Source organism: Xyrauchen texanus, chromosome 31 (genome assembly GCF_025860055.1).
Source record: "Xyrauchen texanus isolate HMW12.3.18 chromosome 31, RBS_HiC_50CHRs, whole genome shotgun sequence".
Taxonomy (NCBI): Eukaryota; Metazoa; Chordata; class Actinopteri; order Cypriniformes; family Catostomidae; genus Xyrauchen; species Xyrauchen texanus.
Genome location: NC_068306.1, coordinates 8,611,342 through 8,639,254, shown reverse-complemented (window position 1 = coordinate 8,639,254; position 27,913 = coordinate 8,611,342). Strand labels below are relative to the sequence as shown.

General features: G+C 40.9%; 3 protein-coding genes across 3 annotated transcripts; all 3 read right to left on the bottom strand.

The window, feature by feature from the left end:
- Positions 1-5,433: 5,433 nt before the first annotated feature.
- Positions 5,434-6,276, bottom strand: LOC127624843 (G-protein coupled receptor 4-like). Its single transcript, XM_052099795.1, has one exon. It carries the CDS (start codon positions 6,274-6,276, stop codon positions 5,434-5,436), a length of 843 nt encoding a protein of 280 aa, XP_051955755.1.
- A 6,566-nt stretch (positions 6,277-12,842) lies between these two features.
- On the bottom strand, positions 12,843-13,735 carry LOC127624521 (chemokine XC receptor 1-like). Its single transcript, XM_052099304.1, has one exon. The coding sequence runs from the start codon at positions 13,677-13,679 to the stop codon at positions 12,843-12,845; it is 837 nt and encodes a 278-aa protein (XP_051955264.1). The 5' UTR covers positions 13,680-13,735.
- A 4,196-nt stretch (positions 13,736-17,931) lies between these two features.
- LOC127624520 (C-C chemokine receptor type 8-like) lies at positions 17,932-18,771 on the bottom strand. The gene has a single exon (XM_052099303.1). The coding sequence runs from the start codon at positions 18,769-18,771 to the stop codon at positions 17,932-17,934; it is 840 nt and encodes a 279-aa protein (XP_051955263.1).
- Between the last annotated feature and the right edge of the window lie 9,142 nt (positions 18,772-27,913).

Sequence of the window (27,913 nt, the reverse complement as noted above, 5' to 3'; positions counted from 1 at the left end):
AAGGCAGCTTGGGCAGGGGAATAAACCGGGCAGCCTTAGAGAACCGGTCTACAACCACCAGGATAACAGTGTTGCCCTGGGATGGAGGAAGTCCTGTAACAAAGTCCAGAGAAAGGTGTGACCATGGCCTGTGGGGAACAGGTAAGGGACGGAGCAGTCCCTGGGGTCGCTGACGTGTAGAATTTCCCTGGTTGCACACAGGGCAGGCCTCCACATAGACCTGAACGTCCTTCTTGATGGATGGCCACCAAAACCTCCGCTGGAGGAATTCCAGTGTGTGAGCACTTCCTGGATGGCACGGCAAGGGCGACTCATGACCCCACTGCAAGACCCGGGCCCGAAAAGATAGAGGAACGTACAGGCGTCCGGCGGGACCACCACCTGGATCGGGCTCATGGACAAGGGCCTCTCGTACCCCTTTTACTAGTTCCCACTGAAGAGGCGCAACTATCCTAGACCCCAGAATAATCGATGCCAAGGGCTTCTCTTGTATTTCAGGAGAGTAGACTCGAGAGAGGGCATCCGGCTTGACATTTTGGTGCCGGGTCTGTAAGATAGGAGAAACTGGAATCGATTAAAAAACAGGGACATCGCGCTTGCCGAGGGTTCAACCGATTAGCCTGCTGGAGATATTCCAGGTTCTTGTGGTCCGTGAGAACTTGGAAAGGATGCTGAGCCCCCTCAAGCCAATGGCGCCACTCCTCCAAAGCCAGTTTTACCGCAAGAAACTCTCGATCCCCCACATGGTAGTTACGCTCTGCCTCAGACAGGCAGCGAGACATGAAGGCACAAGGGTGTAATTTCCTCTGTGACAGGATGGCCCCCACCCCCACCTCTGAGGCGTCCACCTCCACCACAAAAGGTCTTTCTGGGTCAGGGATCACAAGAATCAGAGCGGAAGTGAAGCGGCACTTGAGATCCTCGAAGGCCCCCGCTCCTTTGGACCCCAGTGAATCTTGGTTCCTCCTCCCATAGTAAGTGCTGTCAAGGGGGCTACCACAGAGATGAAATTCTTAATGAACTTCCTATAGAAGTTCGCAAAGCCAACGAAACGTTGAACCTCCTTGACTGTGGCAGGTGTGGGCCAGTTGTGGACTGCCTTGACCTTCTTGGGGTCCATCTCCAGGTGGCCAGGAGTGACGATAAACCCAGATAAACTGAGTCTGGGAAACATGAAATTCACACTTCTCAGGTTTTACATAGAGATGATTGTCAAGTAGTTTCTGGAGAAACCGGCTAACATGCCCCTCATGCTCCTTCAGTGACCTTGAGAAGATGAGGATATCATCTAGGTATACGAAGACAAACAGATTAAGCATGTCCCGGAGAACATCATTAATCAGGGCTTGGAATACTGCGGGGACATTGGTGAGCCCGAACGGCATCACCAGATATTCGGCCGAGGGACTCTGAAGCATGCAGGTGAGTTGGCAAATGGAACCCCAGCTTAGAATGGTGCCAGTAGGCCAGTCGATCTGGGGATTATGTCTGCACAGCCAAGGGTGACCCCAGGATAGTAGGATACTCGGGGGAGTCAATGAGATAGAAGGTCTCCTCCTGCTGGTGTTGAAAGACGGTAAGTTGCAGGGACTGAGTTGCCTCTGTTACTTTGCCTGGTTCCAGAGGTCTGCCATCCAAAGCTGTAACTGCCTGGGGTTGAGGAAGTAGTTGGGTAGGGATCTTAAGTACCTTAGACAAGGTTAGATCCAGGAAGTCACCTGCGGCACCGGAATCGATCATAGCCTGGACCTGATGCTGGTGGCCCTCCCAGGACAGAGTGGCTGGAATAGCTAGGACAGCGTTAGTAGGAGGAGCTCTAATTTTCCCCATCACAGCCCTCCTGTAGCTGGGCGGGGACAGGCGTTTCCAGAAAGCTCGGGGCAAGTGGAGCAGAAGTGGCCGGCAACCCCGCAGTAGAGGCACCGACTCTCCCTCATGCAACGTTCCCTTTCATTGGGAGAAAGCCTGGAACGGCCTAACTCCATGTCCTCCGGGGCATCATGGAGCTGTTCAGGGGCCAGGGAAGCTCTGAACGAAGGAACACAAACTGGAGAAACAGAGATGCTCAGAGGAACTTGGGACTGAGACACCTGGCGGCGAGCCGTTCTCCGCTCTCTCAGACGATTGTCCAGGCAGATGGCCAATGCTATGAGGGACTCGAGATCCCCAGCTGGTTCTCGGGTGGCTAACTCATCTTGAAGGGGCTCAGACAACCCTCCCTGAAAACAGGCCCTCAGCGCTTCATCATTCCATCCGCTCCTTGCTGCTATGGTCCGAAATTCAATGGCAAAATCCGCCGTGCTGCGGGAATACTGACTGAGAGATATTAGGCGCTTGGAAACTTCTCAACCACTGACAGGATGATCAAACTCTTGCTTGAACTCTTCCACAAATGCCATGTAGGAGTCACAACAGGCCTCCTGGGATTGCCACACTGTGGAGGCCCAGGAGAGCGCCTTGTCTGAAAGAAGGGTAATAATGTAAGCAATCTTGGAACGGTCTGTGGGAATACTTGAGGGTTGGAGCTCGAAGGTGAGGAAACCCTGGCAGGAACTTGGATCTCCAGCAAAGGGCTTGGGAGGTGGAAGTCAGGGCTCTGCCACTGGAGAAGGCCTGTCACCACTCGGGGGTGATCTGGAGGAAGGTGAAGGACCAGGGAGGCGTTCAAAGAGCTGGCAGATGGAACTCATCATATCAGCCAGGAGTTGAGAATGACTGGTCATCTTTTCTTGTCAGCTGAGAACAGCTTCATGGCACTGAAAAGATGCCTCATGTTGAGCGATCACCGCCAACAGGTCCTTGGAACTGAGTGTCTCTGGGCCCATGACTGTTTTTCTGTCACAAGCTGGGCTCAAACTCAGGTCTCAGATGTGGAGAGTTGAGTGTTCTACCACTTAGCCACAGAGGTAATGTCGGACCCAAACTAAACACTCAAGGCAATACTCCAGGCAAAAGTAGATTTATTAAAAAAAGGGTACTTTGCAAGTAAAAAAAAATCCAACAAAAGTTCTTCTCAGAAAGAGGACTCGGTGGGACCCAGCAGGGGGCACATAGCCAAGACTCAAAAACCAGGTGTGAGGAACAAGGGGAAAAAAAACACAGCTAAAATACTCTAGGGGAAACAAGGCACTGGTGACCTGGATAACGCTAACAAGGACACACGAGGAAGAACTAAGGCAGAGGGGAACACAGGTGACCTCTAGAGGCCCGGAGACAAACAACAGGAGGCAGGATGCTGACACAGACAAACACTAAAAATGTACAGATTGTATTCCCATAAAAACCACCGAATCAACAAACAGAATTCAAAATCAATACAGATTTGATACAGGTATAACATTTTTGCTAACCTTCTTTTAAAGAAAGGAAACATCTGTAAAAAAAACTTTGTTACTCATTCCATATTTATTTATGCTGTATACTATATGACTGATGTATGTCAGTAACTTGCAATGCACTTCCCTTGTCTCGTTCTAAAACACAATGTTTCTCTTTCTTCCATGGTACACAAAAGCTATTTTGCTATTACATTTACGCATTTGGCAGACGCTTTTATCCAAAGCAACTAACAGTGCACTTATTACAGGGACAATCCCCCCAGAGCAACCTGGATTTAAGTGCCTTGCTCAAAGACACAATGGTGGTGGCTGTGGGGCTTGATCCAGCATCCTTCTGTTTACTAGATTAACCAGTTATGTGCTTAGACCACTACACCATCTTCACTCCAATATTAAATTATTCAGAACATGAAACCTGAAAACAGTGATATTGTTGAGGCAGAAAAGAAATAAAATGAATCAAAAAGAGGACTTGTCACCTGAAGAGTAGATGCCCAGACTCTATGGATGAAAATACCTTTAAATCTGTGCTGCGTTTTGTAGATTGACTTCAAAATTGTCACAAGTATATGTGCGTGGTTTATATGCTACACATCATATGAACCCCAAGATATGCAAATAATTAAAGGCAATATAAAAAAGGGCAGATAGTTCAAACTGTATAAATTTGAATAGAAAGAAGTTGACCTCTCTTGCCATTAAAGTGAAAAAAAGGCTCATTTTAATAGTAATGTCTTGGGGAATATAATGCACACAACTGAAATCTGGGAAGACAAAAAAAACATGTCTAGTTTTGTTCTTAAATATTTTATTGCATTGTACTATTTTGAGTTTTAACTTCACCAGACTTAACCGCCTGTCTTGACTTGGCATTTAAATAAGTGACATTATCTTTCAGAACCGTTTCTGACTATAAGTGGCCACTTAGGGCCACCAAGCCACCAGGCGGCCCCGCAAAGCAAGATTTCTTTATTTCTTTATTTACATTGTATAAAGTTATTTTTTGTTAATTTACTGTTAACTTTTGTTAATTAATTACATTATTATTTGATTATTATTATTATTTTATTATTATTATTTTGCATTTAGCATTTTGTGTTATTTATAGTAAGATGTCGCTTAGGGCCCACATATGCTCAGATGTATTAGTGTTTTAATGCAAAAAGTATTCTTATTATTATATTAGCAGAATATAATAAATAAGACTATATGAATATATTTATATTAAAAATATAAAAAAAGTCCTTGTCAGTCAATGAATAAATGTTCAGTCATCCCAAACAGTCTTTCTACACCTGAAACTGGCCAGCACAGGTAGTACTACTATTTAGATTTTTAGACATTTACATTTATGCATTTGGCAGATGCTTTTATCCAAAGCGACTTACAGTGCACTTATTATAGGGACAATCCCCCCAGAGCAATCTGGAGTTAAGTGCCTTGCTCAAGGACACAATGGTGGTGGCTGTGGGGATTGAACCAGCAACCTTCTGATTACCAGATTACCAGTTATGTGCTTTAGACCACTACACCATCACCACCCCTAGACAGTGCAATAAAAATGATGAGAGACAAAATATTATGTGTGCATGCATGGGAATGTGTGTGTGTGTGTGTGTTGGGTGGTCGGACGCGGTGCTGGCCACCCACCCCCTTGTGTCATAGGAGCTTGCTAACATCACTTGCCCCTACAGTCTGTTAAGGCTAAATGGGGATCTTTGTCTTTGTCTTTTTGATGTTGAGTGTTAAATGTAATCATCTCTCTCTGGCAACCCACAATTTGTAAAAAGTTGAAGCTGGGTCATTGATGAAGTATTTTACTGGTTTATTAAGTGTGTGAAAAGTGTTTTACATGTGAGGAACACTTCAAAATTATGAGAAAAAATAAATAAGTCTTTCTATTATGAAAGGATTTTATGCCCTAAAAAAACCTCTATGATAAAATCTCAAAATGTAAATAATTGACTAAACATCAACAAGAAGGAAATTAAGAAAAATAAGAAACTAAATCACAAACAACTGGCAAACACGTACAGCAGCAGTCTAAAGAACAGCCATAAACAACCACCAGATAAACACCCACACAAAGTATGCTTTACGAGGAACAAAGGCAGGAGAATTTTCCAGCCCGGTGCAGATAAAGAACAGGTTGCACAAAACCAGCCAGCACATAACAAATCACAGATGTGGCCCGAGGTGCCAATAAAAACTGTGGTGTCAGAAGTAAAACCAATCCACTGATAATAAGTGGGACATATATGATAACCATGTTCACAGTTGTTATCAGAATGAGATAAAACGCTCTTCTCTTCATGCGGTTTTCCTCCTCTCTCTCTCTCCCTCTCTCTCCTGGTCCTGACTGCTTCAGAGCTCTGAGAACAGCCGAAAGGCAAAACAACTGAATGGAGAGAATAGGTAGGATCTGCATCAACAAGAACCAAGTTTGTGCATACAGGTTTTTTGAGGCTAAAATAAACATGTTGCACAAACATGACCCAAACCAAATGATCCAGACAGCAGTAGAACAGATCACTCTGTATCTGAGAGGTTTAAAGTTCAGAAAGGTTACAGGATGAACCACTGCCAGGTAACGCTCGACACAGATCAGACACTGAAACAGAGGACGACCAGTGATGCCTAGTCCATATAAAAACATTGTTGACATTGGGAGATTTGGAAACCAAAATCTGATTATATCAATCATGCAGTTTATACAGTTGACAATTTCACAAACAGAGAGATTGAGGTTGAAGTATCCTGATGCAATTCCACTTCTTGTTCCTGTCAGGATGAGCCATATAATATAGGAGTGCGTAGGAAGGCCAAAGAGGATATTGATGCTAAACAGACAAATTTGTACACTTATAAACACACTGAAATGAGTTGTGGAATTGGTGGATGCTTCAGGCGTGGTGGAGTTCACTGTCAAGAAATTCATTTCCTCTTTGTCTTCTGTTTGTTTTCTTGGGTCACAAACTTGCAAAATGTGCAGTAATAGATAATGCAACTGTGATTTATGGAAAGAGAGAATGTAAATATACAAATCGGACTGAATAAAATGAAGTTAAAAGGACAAAAATCAATTAAATATGACAATACATTTTCAATAAATTCTTGTTTGTAATCCTCATTTAAGAGCATTTCAACAGTATGACTTGCATGTAGCCTGCATGTAAACATTGACACATGTAAAGGGGTTTTAATTCTATGCAAAACCCCAAATATGCCCAGAACAAAAATGCAGTTTAATACTAAATGACTTTAGAACATGATTTGATTTCATTGATTCAAAGTACGACACACACACACACACACACACACACACACACACACACACACACACACACACACACACACACACACACACACACATATATTTATAAATGTATATGGAGAACCTGATCAAGCTGCTTATTCTGTTTGACAAAATAAATAGTGCTTAGCTCTAGGGAATTAATCTGAAATATATGCAACCCTCGTACAATACCTGATAACAGTGATATTTTCATATATCATTTAGCAGAAAATAGACTAATAATTAATTTTTTTAAAGTTTGTCACCTGGAGTGTGAATGTCCAGTCTTTCTAATTGTATTGAAAGCCCAGTGCTGTGTTTTGGAGGCTGACTTCAAAACTGTGATAAGGTCACACATAGTAGCTTCATATACTGCAAGTTACATAACACACTGTATCGCTTGGTCAAATATTTCAAGCATAAAGAATGATGTTCAAAAAGACAGATAGTCCCACCTGTGTAAACATTTGAATTGAAAAATGCATTTGACTTAAATGTGGATTTCCTTTATTTATATATATATATTTGATAGCTCATGATCTAGAATTCCCATTAAATAAATAAATCATGGACATCACTTTGTCTTAAAATGTGGTGAGGACAGTTGGGGGTTCTCAGACGTGCTATTTGAGATGGCACAATACAGCAAAGGCTCATGAATATTACTTAAGTTATACACAAATGACTTGTAATGATCTTTAGTGATTTTACTAAAGGCTAGTCTACAGTATGTGATGTAATGGACCAGAGATCAGTGGCAGAGTTGTAGAGTAGCCTATTTATAGTTATTTTCACATTCAAACTAGAAACAATGAAATAACTTTATTGGCAAAAATAAATAAAAATAAGGTTTTGAAATGTCCAAGCATAGCTAATTTAAATTGTGACTTCAATAGCATGATCAGTTCATATTTTCAATCAAATACGGGGGCAGTGGTGGCTCAGTGGTTGAGGCTCAGGGTTACTGACCAGAAGGTTGGGGGTTCAGGCCCCAGCACCACCAAGATGCCACTGTTGGGCCCTTGAGCAAGGCACTTAACTCCAGGTTGCTCCGGGGGGATTGTCCCTGTAATAAGTGCACTGTAAGTCGCTTTGGATAAAAGCGTCTGCCAAATGCATAAATGTAAATGTAAATGTAAATAAATTGGTTAGGGTTGTGACTTGATGTTTATTATTGCATTGGTATTGAAACTACAACATTATGATTAGGCCTATAATTTATTTGTGGCCAGATGCAATAAAAACGAAGGGATCATGGGCTGAATGGTTGCTATAATAAAAAGACTTGATGCTAGATAGCCACCATTTTTGCCTTTACATTGTCTGCATAATATGAGAGTTTTATTACAATTTAGCTCAGTGGTATGCTCAAAGAGTGTTGAATGGCTATTTTTGCACTAGTTTTCATTGTTTGCATACATTTTTGTACTTTATATTGTATACATAGGCTATTCTACAAGTGGGACTGTGACGAGGAGGAGGGCGGGGCCGGGACGTGCTTGCGATCAGCCCGTAATCGGGCTGATCAGCCAAGGAGAGGGATGAGGCTGCGGCAGTTCGAGAGAGAGAGCCATGTGTGTTTCTCTCTCTCAAACGGCTCTGCCCTATCCCTCGACTCGGCTGATCAGCCTGATTTGGGGCCGGCCGTGCGCACTCATGGCATGGCCGGTCCCACCCTCCTCCTCATCACAGGGACATATTGAACACATGTTATATTTAGGGCGTCACATGTGAGGTTAAAACATTTTGAGGACCCAACATTTTTTAATTATGAGCAATAATATATGAATTAGGCCTATATATTTTTGAAGAATAGAAGTTCAATGAATAAATTGCCAACACTCAAAATGAAAAAGTTGACTATGAATTCTTGACGAAGTATTTTATTGGAAAAACAAACCACAAACAAATCGCAAACACCTACAACCATCAGTTTTATGGACAAGAAAGTCCATTTGTGGTAATGCAGGTCTCTAAATGACAGAGGAACACATACTCTTCAACTTCGACTTCTGAGACCCCAAGTCCTCATATGGGGATATGGAATTTTGACTTCCCCGTGCCATATACGGTTTATTTTCATTGAATAATAAATTCATTTAAACCTACTGTACTCAAGTCAGGAGACTTTAGGCTTTCATTTAAGGGTTAAATGATCAAAACATGGAGTCACATGACAAAAAAAAGATGGTGCCAATTTCAGTCTAATGCTTCTATGGGAGCAGACCATCTGGTAAGGAAACTCTCGTACGAGGAAAGAGGGCTGTACTTTTAAATAACCCAAGATCCATTGAATGTTTTCACCATTGGGAATCCATATGAGATTTGGGGATTGGAGTTCAGTTCCAGGCTGTGGATGCATTTGAGGATCAGACCCTGAAACAGAGGACGACCAGTGATGCACAGTCCTGATGAATACATGGCAAGAGTTTTGAGATATGAAAACTCATAATAAGTCCATAAGATGTTTGTTAATGGAGAAAAATGACTTTGGGAGAATCAAGGCTCACTTTGGGGGCCAGTTCCCCTCTGGCTAAACAGCATAAACATAATGCTAATATTACTTATTTATCTGTAGAACAAGTCATGGATTAAATTAGTACAATTGATAATCACTCATTAACCTACTTATTACAAATTTCCTAGTGCATATTTAAGTCATTTTATGTGTCAAAGATTCTTTTGCCAGAAAATAAAACCAATTAATTCTATATTGTCTCTCATAAGATACTTTAATTAGCATTTGTTCCATTTTTTTTATAAAAAAAAAAAGTCTCATCTATATCATTTCATTTGTCTCAAAACACACATTTGGGTTTGTGAAAAACGTATGTTTTTAGAAAATGTAAAAATGCCAAAAGGTTTCTGTGAGGGTTAGGTTTAGGGGTAGGTGAAGGGTTAGAGGATAGAAGTTTGTACAGTATAAAAATCATTATTTCTATGGAGAGTCCTCATAAATATAGGAGTACCAGGATGTCATGAAGTTTCAGGCCGGAAATTGAAACGGGTCAAATTGACCCAGTGGGTCCTTCAAGGGAAAAAGAGACTGTAGTCCAACATTTGACTAAGACACAGGTATCAATATGTAAAACAGTCAAAGGATGGGCAAGGAGGAGGTGAGAACCGGCTTGTCAACATAAATAATAATTTAATGAAAACTCAAAAACATATAAACAAACACACATGACGAACATGTCCGTAATTCTCTCTCTCGAACAATCGTCACCGGCCGCCTTTATCCCTCGCGCGCCTCATCAGGCCGATTGGGGACCGGGCACGCGATATTCCGACCCGGCCCCGCCCCCCCTCCGCTCCACATTCCTCCCGGCGTTATCTCAGGCCGGGGTGCCACCGGCATGACATACACCCCCCCATCCCTGGGGCGGGGTGTATCTCGCATCCCGCGTGGTCATCCCCGCCTTCCTCGCCCTGGGAGGAGACAGGAGGGGAAAAACAACAACAAAATAGGCGAGGGAAAAGGCCAACACGGTGCGAAAGTGGGAGAGAGAGAGGAGAGAGAAAAAGCTCACTCACCGGTTCTCTGACGTACCGTCGCGTGGTCCTCAAACACTCCTCTCCTCCACACTCAGGCGGACAACAGCCGCTCCAACCCCGGGCGAACCGGAGTGAAACTGTCGACCCCCAGTGGGTAGAAGCGCCTCCGCTTTTCTGGCGGCAAATGGGGACATTCCTCCGCCCCTGGCAGCGGCTCTACCGCTCCGGGCGGTCGGAGAGTTTCTTCCCTCCTCCCCTCGCGGACGGCGGTCTTCCCTCGACCCCTCCGCGTCTCTGGGGACGGCAGGGCACTCCTCCGCCCCCGGCAGCGGCTCCCTCGCTCCAGGCGGTCGGGGTATCCAGTCCCCACTTGCCCCGCGGACGACGGCCGTACCCGCATCCGGGCGGTCGGGCTACTCCGTCACCCGGCAGATGGCAGCGGCAGCTCCCTGGGTGGACGGCAGTGTCGAGGACTCTGCGACGGGCATCCCTCCTCCTTCCCGGGTTTCGGCACCAATGTAAAACAGTCAAAGGATGGGCAAGGAGGAGGCGAGAACCGGCTTGTCAATATAAATAATAATGTAATGAAAACTCAAAAACACATAAACAAACACACATGACGGACATGTCCGTAATTCTCTCTCTCGAACAATCGTCACCGGCCGCCTTTATCCCTCGCGCGCCTCATCAGGCCGATTGGGGACCGGGCGCGCGATATTCCGACCCGGCCCCGCCCCCCCTCCGCTCCACACAATACATGGTTAAATTGGTATGTATGCTCCCTTATTATGTAAGATACAAATGACATATAAACCATCAACTAAGAACATCTGTTGTGACTCATGTGTTCTTACGACTTTCACCTCTGCGAAAAACTTGTACGGCACAAGTTCATCTAGAAGGCATCAAGGATTTTTCCAGAACCTCATGTGGCGACACATACGTAGAAAATACATGGAACAAAATTCTGATGTGTCCATTATTATGAGTTTAAAATGAAATCAGGTTGGTGTGTCTTCATGTTTTTTGATAGGTGCCGTTTGAGATCGATACTGGCTCAAGTGATGCAAATTTATCCCAAATGAAGTTCAAGTTTTTTGTTTGTTTTTTATCAGAAAAAAACTGAATAGGAGGCCACGACAACCCATATTTGTAAACCCCAGCTTTAATAACTAAATGATGTTCTGACCATGTCATGTCTTGTTTTTAATTTTCAGTCTTTACTATGTGTTTGTACCGTTTTATTTTGTGTTTTAATTTGACCCAAATTGAATGAATTGAACTTCAGACGACTTTCACCAAAGCACATTTGTCATGCAGTGTTAAACAAACAAAATCATGTTAACAAAATATTTTGGTTTATTTTTATCATGAAATCTTTTGATTGGGCAGTGAGTCAAATATTCAAAGGAATTGACAGCTGATGAGTGACTGACAGCCTCAAAATAAAACAATAAATATAAAATGGCTGACAGAGTCATTGTTGTAGGATTGTATTGGAAAAAACAAACTCCATACACATAGAAACCACAAACATATCTGCCAAACACACACAGAATAGATTGATTATTGTCTATGCAAATAAGACTATTAAAGTGTTTTTACAAATGCATATTGCAACTGACCCCTGGGAAGTGAGAAGTGTGAATTTACCAGGTAATCCAGACTGCATGAAACATGCATTTTTGAAAATCAATTTGTGGGATACGACGGCCACAAATCAAACATTGAAGAGTAAAAAAGGTGACTGGCTTACATGAGCTGACTTGATTTTGAAATAGCATTTGCATTTACACAACATTTATCAAAATGACCTTTTATAATTTGCATGTGACAGCAAAATCGAAAGATATTCAACTTCAATATCAGACAAACACTAAAAAGGTACAGCTTTTATTCCCATAAACACCACCGAACAGAATTCAAAATCAATACAGATTTGATACAGGTATAACATTTTTGCTAACCTTCTTTTAAAGAAAGGAAACATCTGTAAAACAAAATGTGTTACTCATTCCATATTTATTTATGCTGTATACTATATGACTGATGTATGTCAGTAACTTGCCATGCACTTCCCTTGTCTCGTTCTAAAACACAATGTTTCTCTTTCTTCCATGGTACACAAAAGCTATTTTCCTATTACATTTACATTTATGCATTTAACAGATGCTTTTATCCAAGCAACTTACAGTGCACTTATTACTGGGACAATCCCCCCAGAGCAAACTGGAGTTAAGTGCCTTGCTCAAGGACACAATGGTGATGGCTGTGGGGATCAAACCAGCAACCTTCTGATTACCAGATTAGCAGTTATGTGCTTTAGACCACTAAACCACCACCACTCACACCATATCCTTCTTTGTTCAATATAAAGATTTCCCCATGGATGAGATGCATAGTTTGTGGTAGAGCTACAATTACGACACAACATTTCATATACAGTGTTTTCTAGCAACAGTAAGAATTTAGACATTATACATTATAGAGATTATATATTATTTAATATTGCTGCTTGTGCATGCATTTATTTTGAGGGAGGGCCCAGTCATTGCCAAAACTGGACAAAACTGCCATATTGTACTGTGATATTTATGTAGCATTGTATCTTTACACTTAATTTGGAGGTGCATAGAGTCGCTTCAGAGTGATTCAATCGGAAGAAAAATATGGTTCACTGACTTAATTTTGGTAAAAGTTTACAATGGCAGGTTTTATTGAGAACAGAGGCAGGAGAGTTTTCCAGTCCTTTGCAGATAAAGAACAGGCTGAACATAACCAGCCAGAGCATAACAAATCCAACCAGTGTACCAAACTGCATGAATGTATTGCTTGATCACAATGGAATATAATCCTAAAATAACATTTGGAACATATATGATAACCATGTTCACCGTAGTTATAAGAATGAGGTAAAATGCTCTTCTCTTCACTTGACTTTCCATTGTTCTCTCTCTCCCTCCCTCTCCTGGTCCTGACTGTTTCAGAGCTCTGAGAACGGCTGAAAGGCAAAACAACTGAACGGAGAGGACCAGTAAGAACTGAATCGATATGAACCACACATGTGCAATGCCTTCAGAGACCACAATAAGCAAGTAGACCAAACAGGAGCAAAGACAAATGATCCAGGCTACAGTGGAACAGATCACTTTGTATCTGAGAGGTTTGAACTTCAGAAAGGTTACAGGATGAACCACTGCCAGATAACGCTCAACACACATCAGACACTGAAACAGAGGACGAGCAGTGAGGACAATTCCAAATGAAAAATATGTTAATATCATGAAAGTTGAAAACCAAAATGACAGTACAAAGAACAAACAATTCAGACAGTTGCCAATCTCAGAAACAGAGAGGTTGAGGTTGAAGAACTCTGATGCAATTCCACTTCCTGTTCCTGTGACGATGAGCCAAATAACATAGGAGTGTATCGGAAGACCAAACAGGAAATTGATGCAATACACCAAAATGTCTGGTCTGGTCATTATGGAATGAATTGTGGCGTTTGTGGATGCTTCAGGTGTGGTGAAGTTCATGGTGGAATTATTCATTTCCTTCTTGCTTGTCTTCTCAGCTCCCAAGCTTAAATATACAGTATATGCAAATAATACTTCAACAGATATCTGTGGGAAGAGAGAAGTATAAAAATATGAAACACCCATTAATATCCTCACGTGTATCTGATGAGAATTTTAAGAAATGTAATAATTCCCGTTCTGATTCCTCTTAGTGATTCTGGTTCCATAACGGTTCCATTAGCAATTCTTTAAGAGTTCTTTAAAGGATGAAATGCTCATGAAGTCATAAAAAACAAAAGTCATGTAAATTGTTAAGATCCTGTATTTGTTTTTAAATAAAACCACTTCTGAAGAAGATCCAGTTCATGATTGCCAACCCTAGTGGTCACTGAGACTAACATTCTGCATAACATATCCTTTTGTGTTCTCAAAAGAAAGATATTAATACAGGTTTGGAACACCATGAGGGTGCGTAAGTGATGACAGAGTATTTTTGCTCAAAATCCAAACTAGTCAGAATAGAACTGCATTCCAATATTAAATGATTCAGAACATGAAACCTGAAAACAGTGATATTGTTGAGGCAGAAAAGCAAAATGTGCAGTAATAGATAATGCAACTGATTTATGGAAAGAATGTAAATATACAAATCGGACTGAATAAAATGAAGTTAAAAGGACAAAAATCAATTAAATATGACAATACATTTTCAATAAATTCTTGTTTGTAATCCTCATTTAAGAGCATTTCAACAGTATGACTTGCATGTAGCCTGCATGTAAACATTGACCCATGTAAAGGGGTTTTAATTCTATGCAAAACCCCAAATATGCCCAGAACAAAAATGCAGTTTAATACTAAATGACTTTAGAACATGATTTGATTTCATTGATTCAAAGTACGAACATCCACACACACACACACACACACACACACACACTGTTGTGTTTCCATGTTTTATGGGGACTTTCCATAGACATAATGGTTTTTATACTGTACAAACTTTATATTCTATCCCCTAAACCTAACCCTACCCCTAAACCTAACCCTCACAGAAAACTTTCTGCATTTTTACATTTTCAAAAAACATAATTTAGTATGATTTATAAGCTGTTTTCCTCATGGGGACCGACAAAATGTCCCCACAAGGTCAAACATTTCGGGTTTTACTATCCTTATGGGGACATTTGGTCCCCACAAAGTGATAAATACACGCTACACACACACACACACACACACATATATTTATAAATGTATATGGAGAACCTGATCAAGCTGCTTATTCTGTTTGACAAAATAAATAGTGCTTAGCTCTAGGGAATTAATCTGAAATATATGCAACCCTCATACAATACCCGATAACAGTGATATTTTCATATATCATTCAGCAGAAAAGAAACTAATAATTAATTTTTTTAAAGTTTGTCACCTGGAGTGTGAATGTCCAGTCTTTCTACTTGTATTGAAAGCCCAGTGCTGTGTTGGAGACTGACTTCAAAACTGTGATAAGGTCACACATAGTAGCTTCATATACTGCAAGTTACATAACACACTGTATCGCTTGGTCAAATATTTCAAGCATAAAGAATGATGTTCAAAAAGACAGATAGTCCCACCTGTGTAAACATTTGAATTGAAAAATGCATGTGTGCATTCAATGTGGATTTCCTTTATTTATATATATATATTTGATAGCTCATGATCTAGAATTCCCATTAAATAAATAAATCATGGACATCTCTTTGTCTTAAAATGTGGTGAGGACAGTTGGGGGTTCTCAGACGTGCTATTTGAGATGGCACAATACAGCAAAGGCTCATGAATATTACTTAAGTTATACACAAATGACTTGTAATGACCTTTAGTGGTTTTACTAAAGGCTAGTCTACAGTATGTGATGTAATGGACCAGAGATCAGTGGCAGAGTTGTAGAGTAGCCTATTTATAGTTATTTTCACATTCAAACTAGAAACAATGAAATAACTTTATTGGCAAAAATAAATAAAAATAAGGTTTTGAAATGTCTAAGCATAGCTAATTTAAATTGTGACTTCAATAGCATGATCAGTTCATATTTTCAATCAAATAAATTGGTTAGGGTTGTGACTTGATGTTTATTATTGCATTGGTATTGAAACTACAACATTATGATTAGGCCTATAATTTATTTGTGGCCAGATGCAATAAAAACAAAGGGATCATGGGCTGAATGGTTGCTATAATAAAAAGACTTGATGCTAGATAGCCACCATTTTTGCCTTTACATTGTCTGCATAATATGAGAGTTCTTTGTACTTTATATTGTATACATATGCTATTCTACAAGTGGGACTGTGACGAGGAGGAGGGCGGGCCCCCATTCGGGCTGATCAGCCAAGATGAGGGATAAGGCAGAGCAATTTTTACTACTTTCACATACGTAGAAATTAGATGGAACAAAATTCTGATGTGTCCATTATTATGAGTTTAAAATGAAATCAGGTTGGTGTGTCTTCATGTTTTTTTGATAGGTGCAGTTTGAGATCGATACTGGCTCAAGTGATGCAAATTTATCCCAAATGAAGTTCAAGTTTTTTGTTTGTTTTTTATCAGAAAAAAACTGAATAGGAGGCCACGACAACCCATATTTGTAAACCCCAGCTTTAATAACTAAATGATGTTCTGACCATGTCATGTCTTGTTTTTAATTTTCAGTCTTTACTATGTGTTTGTACCGTTTTATTTAGTGTTTTAATTTGACCCAAATTGAATGAATTGAACTTCAGACGACTTTCACCAAAGCACATTTGTCATGCAGTGTTAAACAAACAAAATCATGTTAACAAAATCTTTTGGTTTGTTTTTATCATGAAATCTTTTGATTGGGCAGTGAGTCAAATATTCAAAGGAATTGACAGCTGACGAGTGACTGACAGCCTCAAAATAAAACAATAAATAAAAAATGGCTGACAGAGTCATTGTTGTAGGATTGTATTGGAAAAACAAACTCCATACACATAGAAACCACAAACATATCTGCCAAACACACACAGAATAGATTGATTATTGTCTATGCAAATAAGACTATTAAAGTGTTTTTACAAATGCATATTGCAACTGACCTCTGGGAAGTGAGAAGTGTGAATTTACCAGGTAATCCAGACTGCATGAAACATGCATTTTTGAAAATCAGTTTGTGGGATACGACGGCCACAAATCAAACATTGAAGAGTAAAAAAGGCGACAGGCTTACATGAGATGACTTGATTTTGAAATAGCATTTGCATTTACACAACATTTATCAAAATGACCTTTTATAATTTGCATGTGACAGCAAAATCGAAAGATATTCAACTTCAATATCAGACAAAAACTAGAAAGGTACAGCTTTTATTCCCATAAACACCACCGAATCAACAAACAGAATTCAAAATCAATACAGATTTGATACAGGTATAACATTTTTGCTAACCTTCTTTTAAAGAAAGGAAACATCTGTAAAACAAAATGTGTTACTCATTCCATATTTATTTATGCTGTATACTATATGACTGATGTATGTCAGTAACTTGCCATGCACTTCCCTTGTCTCGTTCTAAAACACAATGTTTCTCTTTCTTCCATGGTACACAAAAGCTATTTTCCTATTACATTTACATTTATGCATTTGGCTGATGCTTTTATCCAAAGCGACTTACAGTGCACTTATTACTGGGACAATCCCCCCGGAGCAACCTGGAGTTAAGTGCCTTGCTCAAGGACACAATGTTGGTGGCCATGGGGATCAAACCAGCAACCTTCTTATTATCAGATATGTGCTTTAGCCCACTACACCACCACCACTCCAATTCAAATTGTGGTTAGGTTTAGGGTAAGGGGCATAGACTTTAAGTTGTCATCTGAAGAATGAACCTTTATTCTTACAAAAACAACATTTATAAATCTGAATCTGCAAAATAATAATATTAATAAAAATAATAAATAAAAATGACCAATTTCAAAGTAAAAAGCAAAGGGAATTTAGCATTTAATTGTAACAATTTAGAGCGAAGTTTTTTAAGTTCATGACAAACATCCATTTTAAAATATATATATTTTGAATGGTAGTGCTTCATAATTCATACTTCAATAATGTAATTTATACTAGAAATGATTTTATGAAGAAAAAGATCATATTGAGGAGGTGAATGTCTCTAAATAAACAGATCACTGCGTGACAGAGGAAACACCAACATGTTCATAAATCCTTATTTAGAGGAATAAATTTGGAATATAACATAGTAAACTATCACATTTGAAGAATTTATCAGGAACAGAGGCAGGAGAGTTTTCCAGCACGGTGCAGATAAAGAACAGGCTGTACAAAACCAGCCAGGAAAAACAAAAGCAAAGCAGGAAACCAGATAGCTGTAATGTATTGATTTGTCATGATGGTGCAGAATCCTGAGATAGTCATTGGAACATATATGATTACTACATTCACAGTAGTTATTAGAATGAGATGAAACGCTCTTCTCTTCATGTGGTTTTCCTCCTGTCTCTCTCTCCCTCTCTCTCCCGGTCCTGACTGCTTCAGAGCTCTGAGAACAGCCGAAAGGCAAAACAACTGAATGGAGAAGAAGAGTATGAACTGCAGCGAGAAGAACCATGCATGTAGAATAATGTTGTCTGAAAATAAAATCATCAAGTTGCACAAACAGGACCCAAGAGTAATGATCCATGCTGCAGTGCAACAGATCACTCTGTATCTGAGAGGTTTGAACTTCAGAAATGTCACAGGATGAACCACTGCCAGATAACGCTCAACACACATCAGACACTGAAACAGAGGACGACCAGTGATGCCAAATCCTTGCGTACCCAGTGCTAATATTATCATAAATGGATACCATTCAAACAGTACAAATAACAAAGAATTCAAACAGCTCCCAAGCTCACAGACAGAGAGATTGAGGTTGAAGAATCCTGATGCAACTCCAGTCCCTGTTCCTTTGACGATGAGCCATATAACATACGAGTGTGTAGGAAGACCAACCAGGGAATTGATGGAGAATGCATACAATTCAAATGTACGCATCCTAACAGAATAAGTTGTGAAGTTTGTGGATCCTTCAGGTGTTGTGTAGTTCTCTGTAGAGTTATACATTTCCATTTTGTTTGTCTTCTAAGCTCTGTGGCTCACAAAAGCTTAAATAATATTGCAACTGTGATGGAAAGAGAGAGCTGTAAATGTATCCGGTAATTCAGATCAATTTAATCATCCATCACAATGAATACAATCTACACTCTTCCCAATCAAAATCCAAATAACCAGCGCACACCAATGAAATGGCTTCAGAATATGGTTATATAAATCCAGCAGTTCTATAATTCAACTCTGTTTAGCTAACACTGCTAGTGACACTACTATCACTCAAATGAACAATAGAAGAAAAAGATTAATCAAATTTATAGTGAATTGTGTTACCTGAAGAGTGGATGTCTAGTCTCTATGGATGTGTAAATTTGCTATGTTTGTAGACTGATTTTAAAGCAGTCTCATCTTCTGCTACGTGTCACATAAAACATGATATATGATATATACTTGATATATGCAAATGTTTAAATATGAGCTTCAAAATGATTGATAGCCTTATGTAGTAAAACAAGATGTACTTCTTATATGGAAAAGCTTTATTTGAAAGCATGATCCAATATATACATTACTGAAAAAAAGATTATGAATTATGGTCTAAGATTCACACAAACAGGAAGAGCAAACATTTGAACACTATAAGAAAATGACATATAGGACTGTATAGAATGTATATTATGAAAGTGTAGTACTGTATGGATTTCAAGTTACTGTAATAATCTCTGCGGTAACCCTCAAAAAAAAAAAAAAAGATCATGGTGGACCCCAAACAAACAACAAAAACTTACAGTAACCACAACTTAAAATTCAGAACAATTAAAGATTTTATTGACAAGCCGGGCTGATGGAGATGCAACCTTTCTAAATTAAACTCTATGTTAGAAGAAAACACTTTGTCAAAATAATTTGTTTTTATACTTACGTATGTATTTTTTATATTTCATAAATACAAAACAGCAACAGCTACAAAAACGTTTGTAGATTTCTTTTCATACTATATCTTAAATATTTTCACATACAAATTTTTATGCATTTCATATAATTTGAAGAGAAAAAGACAATTTAGCCAATTAATGTCAAAGATTAGATAGAAATATGCTAACATTACTTTTTTAGCAAGTCCCAAGTTAGATTTTTGTTACTTTTTACATGAGATTACAATATTTCCATCATATTTTCTCTCAAACGTTGAATTCAAAACGCTTTCCTAATTTCTCTAAAAGTATATTGTTAAAAGTATATATATGTGAAGCGCTGACTGCCTAGAAAGTGCTATATAAATGTAAGGTTTAATTTATATTACTATTATTGTACTGTTTTGTTTTTTGTTTCCATGAAGATGAAGGGTGTAATTATATTATTATTTATCAAAAAAAAAGAATAAACATTAATTTTGGGAAATAAAATAATAATTCAGATGAAAGAAAAAGAAAACAGAAACTTAATATACACAATGCATACAAATAAAATTACTGAACACTGATATGTTAATGACTTGATCAAATATATTGTGCCTCTGCAATGAGAGAACATCTAAAATGTGTTCTTTGACAAAGTCAAGCCTTGCTTTTAATTTTCATTATTTTGTGCTGTACTGTTTAGTCTTTTTAAATTTAGCCAGGCTTTACTGACTTTTGTATTTGCCTTGACTTTGAAATAGCTCACCAAGGCACATTTGTATACAACATTTATCCCCAAAATCCCAAACTTCATCACAGCGGCTGGAAAAATCAGGGTTACTTATTTTGATAGCGTAGTGAGTCACATCTTTATCCCTCCCATTGTGTTTAGGTCATTTTTGACCTAGGAGAGTTAAAGAATATTTTTTAAATACCACATAGTTGGAACCAAACTTTTTGAATTTGATATATATAAATGAACATTTTACATCATGTCTCTTGTATGCTCTTACAGCCACGTGAAGCAAACTGGTCAAACTGATCATGAAGTCAGTCTTTATAAGAGGTTCTGAGATTACAGGAAACACCTCTTTTACTGACTTATTCAGTTTTGGATCTAACATTTATGTTGTTGCTTTTGACGTTTTGATAAGGTTTTTTTAGCACTTTGTGAACTAAAACAGCGATGGATTGAGGTTGCTCATAAGAGAATAATTTGAGACACTGTCTTCTGAGGTAATATGGCAGACGGATGCATAATTCTGATTTTGTTTCTGATGATTTCAAGTTTATTATTAAAGAAATTCATAAAGTCATTATTACTGTGCTGCGATGGAATATCTGGTTTCATGTCTCAGAAAGATTTAGATGGTTTTCCATCATCTTATGATGCAAGTGCCACTTTTGCAAGTGGAACTTGAAAATTACAAAAATAAGAAATAGGGATCTCCTTATACCATTTTTTTTAGAATGAGTACAAGTACTGATACTTTATTTTTGGTACTCGATATATAATTTTATATACTATACTTTGGTACAGAATCCAAAATACAACATTGGAGTTATATTTTGTCAAATAAAGTGCTACATAACAGAGCATCACAGATGTTTTATACTACTTAAATATAATACAATTAATACTAATTTAATATTATTATTATTATTATTATTATTATTAGTAGTAGTAGTAGTAGTAGTAGTAGTAGTAGTAGTAGTAGTAGTATTACAGTGAATAGTACATAAATTTACAGTACATATATTTCTGTCATACATTTTTCCAATGAATTTACCTATTGATTTTGATGGAGCTTTTATTTGGAAGTGTTTTTGTGTTGTTTTAACCAAGGAGCTCTGATGTTATGACGATAGCTTCCCACTCTGGAAAAAACAGTCCATACGTGACTCAAAGTGATTATTAAACCACAAAAGGCTGCTATTTAATTAAATATGTACTCCGTATGTGCTTCAAGCTACAATGTGAATTTGCACTCTGTTTACTGTTATCTGCTACAAACAGAGCATGCGATGATTGTGACAGCTTTAACAGGTATGAGCAGCCTGCATCACCACAACACTGTCTCCATACAGTCACAAGTGCTCACATTTGAATTACATGCAAACTATGTATGTATCTCATTAAATCGCAGCTTTTGCGGTTAAATTATCTCACTAGGACATAACGTGATTTTAATTAAATTTGTGGGCTGAATGTTTACGTAATGACATTTGTACATCAGATGGTATCGGTTTTTGGTATTGGAGCAGTTTTACGACCACCAGTACATGAGCGCAGTATCAGACGCTATACTGATACCAGTATCGGTATCGGGACATCCCTAAAAAGAAATTCAATATAGCATGTTCATAGGAGTGCCAATCAATTTTTATTATGTGGATATTATTATTTCTGGATTGTCCATCCTATAGATCCCACTAATAAATAACTAGCAGGAGTAATTTTAATATAAGGGTTTGGAAAACATCACAGAGCGGAATTGTATACAATTATCAAATTATTGTATTCCAATATTAAGTCCTTTTAGAACATAATGATTCAATTATTTCAAGTAAAATAGTGTTTATAGCCAACATTTATACCAAAATCTGAATCAATTTCTATGAGATGCTCCTTGAATTGAGGTAATAGGTTACTTTTATTGAATTAAATAAAGAGAGCTCTGCCCCATTTTACTCAATAGCTCATCCAGATCATTTTAACCCTCACCTGATAAATTACTGTAATGTTGTTGTACGTTTTTAAGGAAAAAAACAAACAAAAATGAATTAAATTTGTCATCTGATGGGTGAATGCCCAGACTCTCTGGAATTTTATGAATCTCATTGCTATTTGTCCATCTGAATTCACAGCTGTCTAAAGACATATGTGCATGGCTTCATACTGTATGTGACATGTTGCATGAAAACATGCATATGCAAATAATTAAAGTAAGAAGAAAGATGGTAAGATTATGAAGATGGTAAGATCTTGCATTTAGAGTTACTCTACAACTCCCAAATTATATCTAATTATTTGACTTGGCATGCTAGTCTTTTGTCAAGCATGCCATTTTTATGCACTCAAATTTGTTCATAGACTACATGAAACAATTGTACTTGTAATACAAAAACAACACTGCAGTGCCAAATTTCATAGTGTCACGATCCCCTGTTGAATCCACAGGAATATATGACAAACTAGACAACAGGTGTCACTGCTGTGGTTTGTAAGAGGTGTGAATGTGTACTGTTGTCATAGAGACCCCGGTTCTTTGTCCCACTCTTTTTCCCATCTGATTTCCTTTAATAATACTTAAAAAAAATATTTATAAATTAATAAAACTAATTTACATGTTGATTTCAGAGAAGGGTTTGATCTGGTGGTGGCATCTGGCAATCGCACTCTTTCCCTTCCTCATTCTCCCATGGCTCGGCGTCTCATGTGTGTAGATTCCATTTAGTAGCCATGTTTTTTTGGCAGAAACCATAGTTTTAATGCAATTAACCATGGCGTTACCACAGTAATATGTAATATGGTAATATAATAACCATGGGTATAATTTTGTGGTTACTGTAAATTTACAAAAAAGTACCATGGTGAAACCATGGTTAAGGTAGTAAAACCAAGGTTATTTTTTCTAAGGTAAGTTTAAGGTTAGGTGTAGGGGTAGAGGTTAATGTAGTGTGTATGTGGGACTCTAAATAAACACAATAAACACACTGTAGTGATGCCCAAACTGTGCGTTAGTATTTAAATATGGGTGAAAATAGTATCTGACATTATAAAAGGAATCTTGTGGAATCCATGCCAGGAAGAATAGTGTCTATTTTGAGAGCAAAGGGAGGCCTTTCCTAGTATAAGTTTAGTGTTTGTACAACCCCAGTTCCAAATAAGTTGGGACAGTATGAAAAATGCTATAAAAACCCTTTACTAAATTGAAAACACAACGAATTTCATTATTGTTGTGTAACCCTGGTGATTTTCCCCTAAAAGTTAAGTGGGAGTATTTAAGACCCTTTCTAATAATGTTTCTTGGGTACTATATTACTTTACGATGTGTAAATGGGATCTGCGCCTTTAAGAGCATCCTTCTGTGGTAGAGTTTGGTTGTAATGTACATGTGCAAAACGTGGGTTTTACAAACAAGTTAGGGTTTGTCCTTTATTCATTGGATCATAAGTTATTAAGCCCGCCTGATACCTATGTAATGTATGTATGATTGGGTCTTGGAAGTTGGGAAGGGAAAAAAGAGAGGAGAAAGGAGAGAGGATGGATGGATGAAGGTGTGTGTTGAAACGCACCGTGCTGAAAGTGAGAGAGAATCGTGATTAATCTGACCAGGATTGGTTGATTTTATTTCTGATTATTATATTCAGCAGAGATTTTGTTTAACCAAGGGTTCGCTGGCTGCAAGTTATCTTTTAGTTTGTATACACTTGTGTGAGTTCCATACGAGTTAGTGCTAACTACTAACGAAGTAGTGACTTGAGTATCTAAATAATAAAGCAGACTTTATCAACGTGAATAACGGTGATAAGGAGGAGCTGCACGACTGCACATCCAGGTAGCGCCCTGAATCGCCGAGGGGTTCAGGGTTCCCCTGGCAACGAGGGATCGTAAAGAGTAAAGGATGCGCATATCAGGGACGAAGTGAGTGATTGGAGTTTCCTAACACGAGCAATAGTATCCAGCTGCAGACCCGCAGCACCACCAGTTTCAGAACCCCAGCGCCAGAACCTGAAGTGAGGGGCGGAGCTTATGTTCTAAACCGAGTAGCGCCACCTAATGTTTTGGAGCGTAGTTTGCTTTTATTACAAACGAAACATCATAATTTATACGTATGTTGTAATGATACATTAAGGTACAGTACAATAAGCATTTTAAAACATTGATCTTGTGTAATATAATTGTATATAGTTATTCGTTCCCCTTCTGTCGCTCTCTCCACGTTGTGTCAGAGAAGCGACACTAGGGGTCTCTCTTGAGGGCCGATATTCACCTCTGAACTATGAAAAAAGGCCAATGAGAGTTGGCAACCAGTATTTGCATGTCCCGCCCCCGGACATACGGGTATTTAAGTGGCGCAAATACGGGAGTTCATTCAGAAAATTTCTTCGGAGCCGATGGTGGTGTCTGCAACTGCTGCATACTACACACCGAGTTCCTGTCATCACTCTGCTGCATAACTGTTGGATTCCACGGTGCACAACAGCGGCTTTCTCCTGTTTGCACGGCTGTGCATTCCTGCCCCTGGGCGCATCGACAGTGCAGATTTAAAAACTCTCATGAGTTTTTTCCCTAAAAGAGTGATTTTATTTAAAAGAGTAATTTCCTCTAAAAGATCAAAACACAGCGCCGTTGAACGTCCTTTTAAGGACGCATCTTTATAAAGATGCCTTTCCGCCCCTGTGTTGTTTCTGGATGCGGTAGAGTGCTCTCCGCTTCCGACGGCCACAGGCGCTGTCTCGTGTGTCTGGGTAGCGATCACACCGAGGCTGCGTTTGTGGATGGTTCATGTTCTCACTGCGAGAACATGACCATAACAACACTGCGGTCGCGGCTTGCTTAGAACCGTGAGCAAGCCACTCCAGCCGCCCCCCGTATTGCTCCTTCTTCCCACGGGATTGAGGACGATGCGGCTGGTGATGGAGGCGATTTGGGGATGGCTGCGGGTGCAGCTCCGCCGGGTACGCTCCCTCGGACCACCCGCGCCCCAGCATGCTCGTTGATTCCAGTCCGTGCTCGAGGCGGCGGCGACTCGCCTCACAGCCAGTCAGCCGACCCTCTTGCGATGGAAGCCGATGAGCTCCCCGCGACATCGGAGGGTGCGGCATCTGATGCAGAGGACTCCCCTGGGCTGCCGCCTTCGGGCTTGCACGCCCAGGCTGAGGCTGACGCACAGATGTCCGACATGCTTTCCCGGGCAGCCAACAGCGTGGGCTTGGATTGGAACCCTCCATCCTCCCCACAGCCATCACGGCTGGATGACTGGTTCCTGGGGTCTGCGCGCCGCTCACAGCCTCGCCCCCCCGATTCCGTTTTTCCCGGAAGTGCATGACGAGCTGACATCTTCGTGGAGAGCACCCCTCTCCGCTCGTCACACCGCCACAGGCTCGTCCGCCCTCGCCACCCTCGACGGCGGAGTGTGCCACGGGTACGCGGCGATTCCCCAGGTGGATAGGGTGGTTGCGATCCATCTATGCCCCGGTACCCCTACCACCTGGCGAGGTCGCCCCGTACTCCCTTCCCGGACCTGTAGAGCAACCCCTCGCTGACAGCGAAGGCCTACAGCGCCATCGGACGCGCCGCCTCCGCCCTGCATGCCATGGCTCTCCTGCAGGTCCACCAAGCCAAGGCACTTCGCAACATGCACGGGGGTGGCCCTGATCCTGACATGCTGCAGGAACTGCGCTCAGCGACCGACCTCGCCCTGAGAGCGACGAAGGTCACAGCGCAAGCGCTCGGGCAGGCGATGGCCACGCTAGTGGTCCAGGAATGTCAACTGTGGCTGAACATGGTCGAGTTGCGTGAAGCCGACAAGACTCGCTTCCTCAACGCCCTGTCTCCCAATTCGGCCTCTTCGGCAACACCGTCGAGGATTTTGCCCAGCAGTTCTCCACGGTAAAGAAGCAGACGGAGGCCATCTCTCACATCATGCCTCGCCGCAAGCCTGCCGCCACAGCCCATGCCCCGTCTGCTCGCCGAGGGTGTCCTCCCGCAGCCAGAAGACAAGCTCCTGCTCCGCCTCAACCTGGGCCCAGCTCTCAGCCCCAAGAAGCCAAGAAGTTAGCTCCGGAGGTGGTAAGACCGCTCCGTCCCCCGTCCCCCTTCATACATGTCACATACAGTATGAAGCCATGCACATATGTCTTTAGACAGCTGTGAATTCAGATGGACAAATAGCAATGAGATTCATAAAATTCCAGAGAGTCTGGGCATTCACCCATCAGATGACAAATTTAATTCATTTTTGTTTGTTTTTTTCCTTAAAAACGTACAACAACATTACAGTAATTTATCAGGTGAGGGTTAAAATGATCTGGATGAGTTGGATGATTGTTTTTTCTTTTGCCGCACCCCTTAACGGGGGCTGCGGTACCCAAATTCTCAATAAAAGAGCTATTTCCTTTGTCTCTGGGGCATATGGCCCGCAAATGCCGTTCTCACGGCACTCTGCTTTCAGGCCTCAACAGTCTCGGCTCCATGGACGCGGTGTCCCCGCCTTCAGCCCCACGACTGTCCCCCGGCCGGCCGGTTCAGATGAGTCCAGAGGACGCCAGCATCAGACCTCCTCCTCGGTCACGAACCCGCCCCCTGCCGGGTGCGCGGAGCAAGGTAAGTGCTTTGAGTTTATTCTCAGCACCAGAGCCTCGGGACGCCACGTTGCCTCCCGAAGCCACGTTACCTGTTCCGCACCGCTGCGAAGCCCCGCCGGGTACGTCCAAAAAACCCGTCCCTTTGGTGCCCCTAGCACGGAGTTTAGAGGCGTGGCTTTCACTGCCCAACCCGTCACGCTGGCTGCACCGGATCATTCGACTCGGTTACGCAATTCAGTTTGCCAGGTCTCCGCCCCCCTTCGTGGGCGTACATTTTTCCGCAGTACACGGCCAACATGCCCATTCCCTGCGCGAAGAAATCGCCTCCTTTCTATTAAAGGACGCGATAGAGCCTGTCCCTCCAACCGAAACGAAGAAGGGTTTCTACAGCCCTTACTTTGTTGTACCCAAGAAAGGTGGCGGCTTACGACCGATCTTGGACCTGCGAGTTTTCAATCGGACCTTGTCCAAACTCCCATTCAAAATGCTCACCCAGAAACAAATTCTATCTGGCGTCCGGCATCTAGATTGGTTCGCAGTGGTAGACCTGAAGGACGCGTACTTCCACGTCTCAATTTGCCCTCGACATCGACCCTTCCTACGGTTCATGTTTGACGGTAAGGCGCATCAGTACAAAGTCCTCCCCTTCGGCCTGTCTCTGTCCCCTCGCGTCTTCACGAAAGTCGCACAGGCAGCTCTTGCCCCGCTCCGAGTAGCTGGCACACGCATACTCAATTACCTCGACGACTGGCTCATACTGGCTCACTCTCGAGAGTTACTATGTGCACACAGAGACCAGGTGCTCAGGCACCTCAGCCGTTTGGGGCTTCAGGTCAACTGGGAAAAGAGCAAGCTCTCCCCGGTCCAGAGCATCTCTTTTCTCGGTCTGGAGTTAGACTCAGTCTCAATGACAGCACGTCTCTCCAACGAGCGTGCTCAGT

Excerpts from the sequence above, each read along its gene's own strand:
- LOC127624520 (XM_052099303.1), bottom strand. The coding sequence starts at position 18,771 with ATGTATAACTCTACAGAGAACTACACAACACCTGAAGGATCCACAAAC.
- LOC127624843 (XM_052099795.1), bottom strand. The coding sequence starts at position 6,276 with ATGAATTTCTTGACAGTGAACTCCACCACGCCTGAAGCATCCACCAAT.
- LOC127624521 (XM_052099304.1), bottom strand. The coding sequence starts at position 13,679 with ATGAATAATTCCACCATGAACTTCACCACACCTGAAGCATCCACAAAC.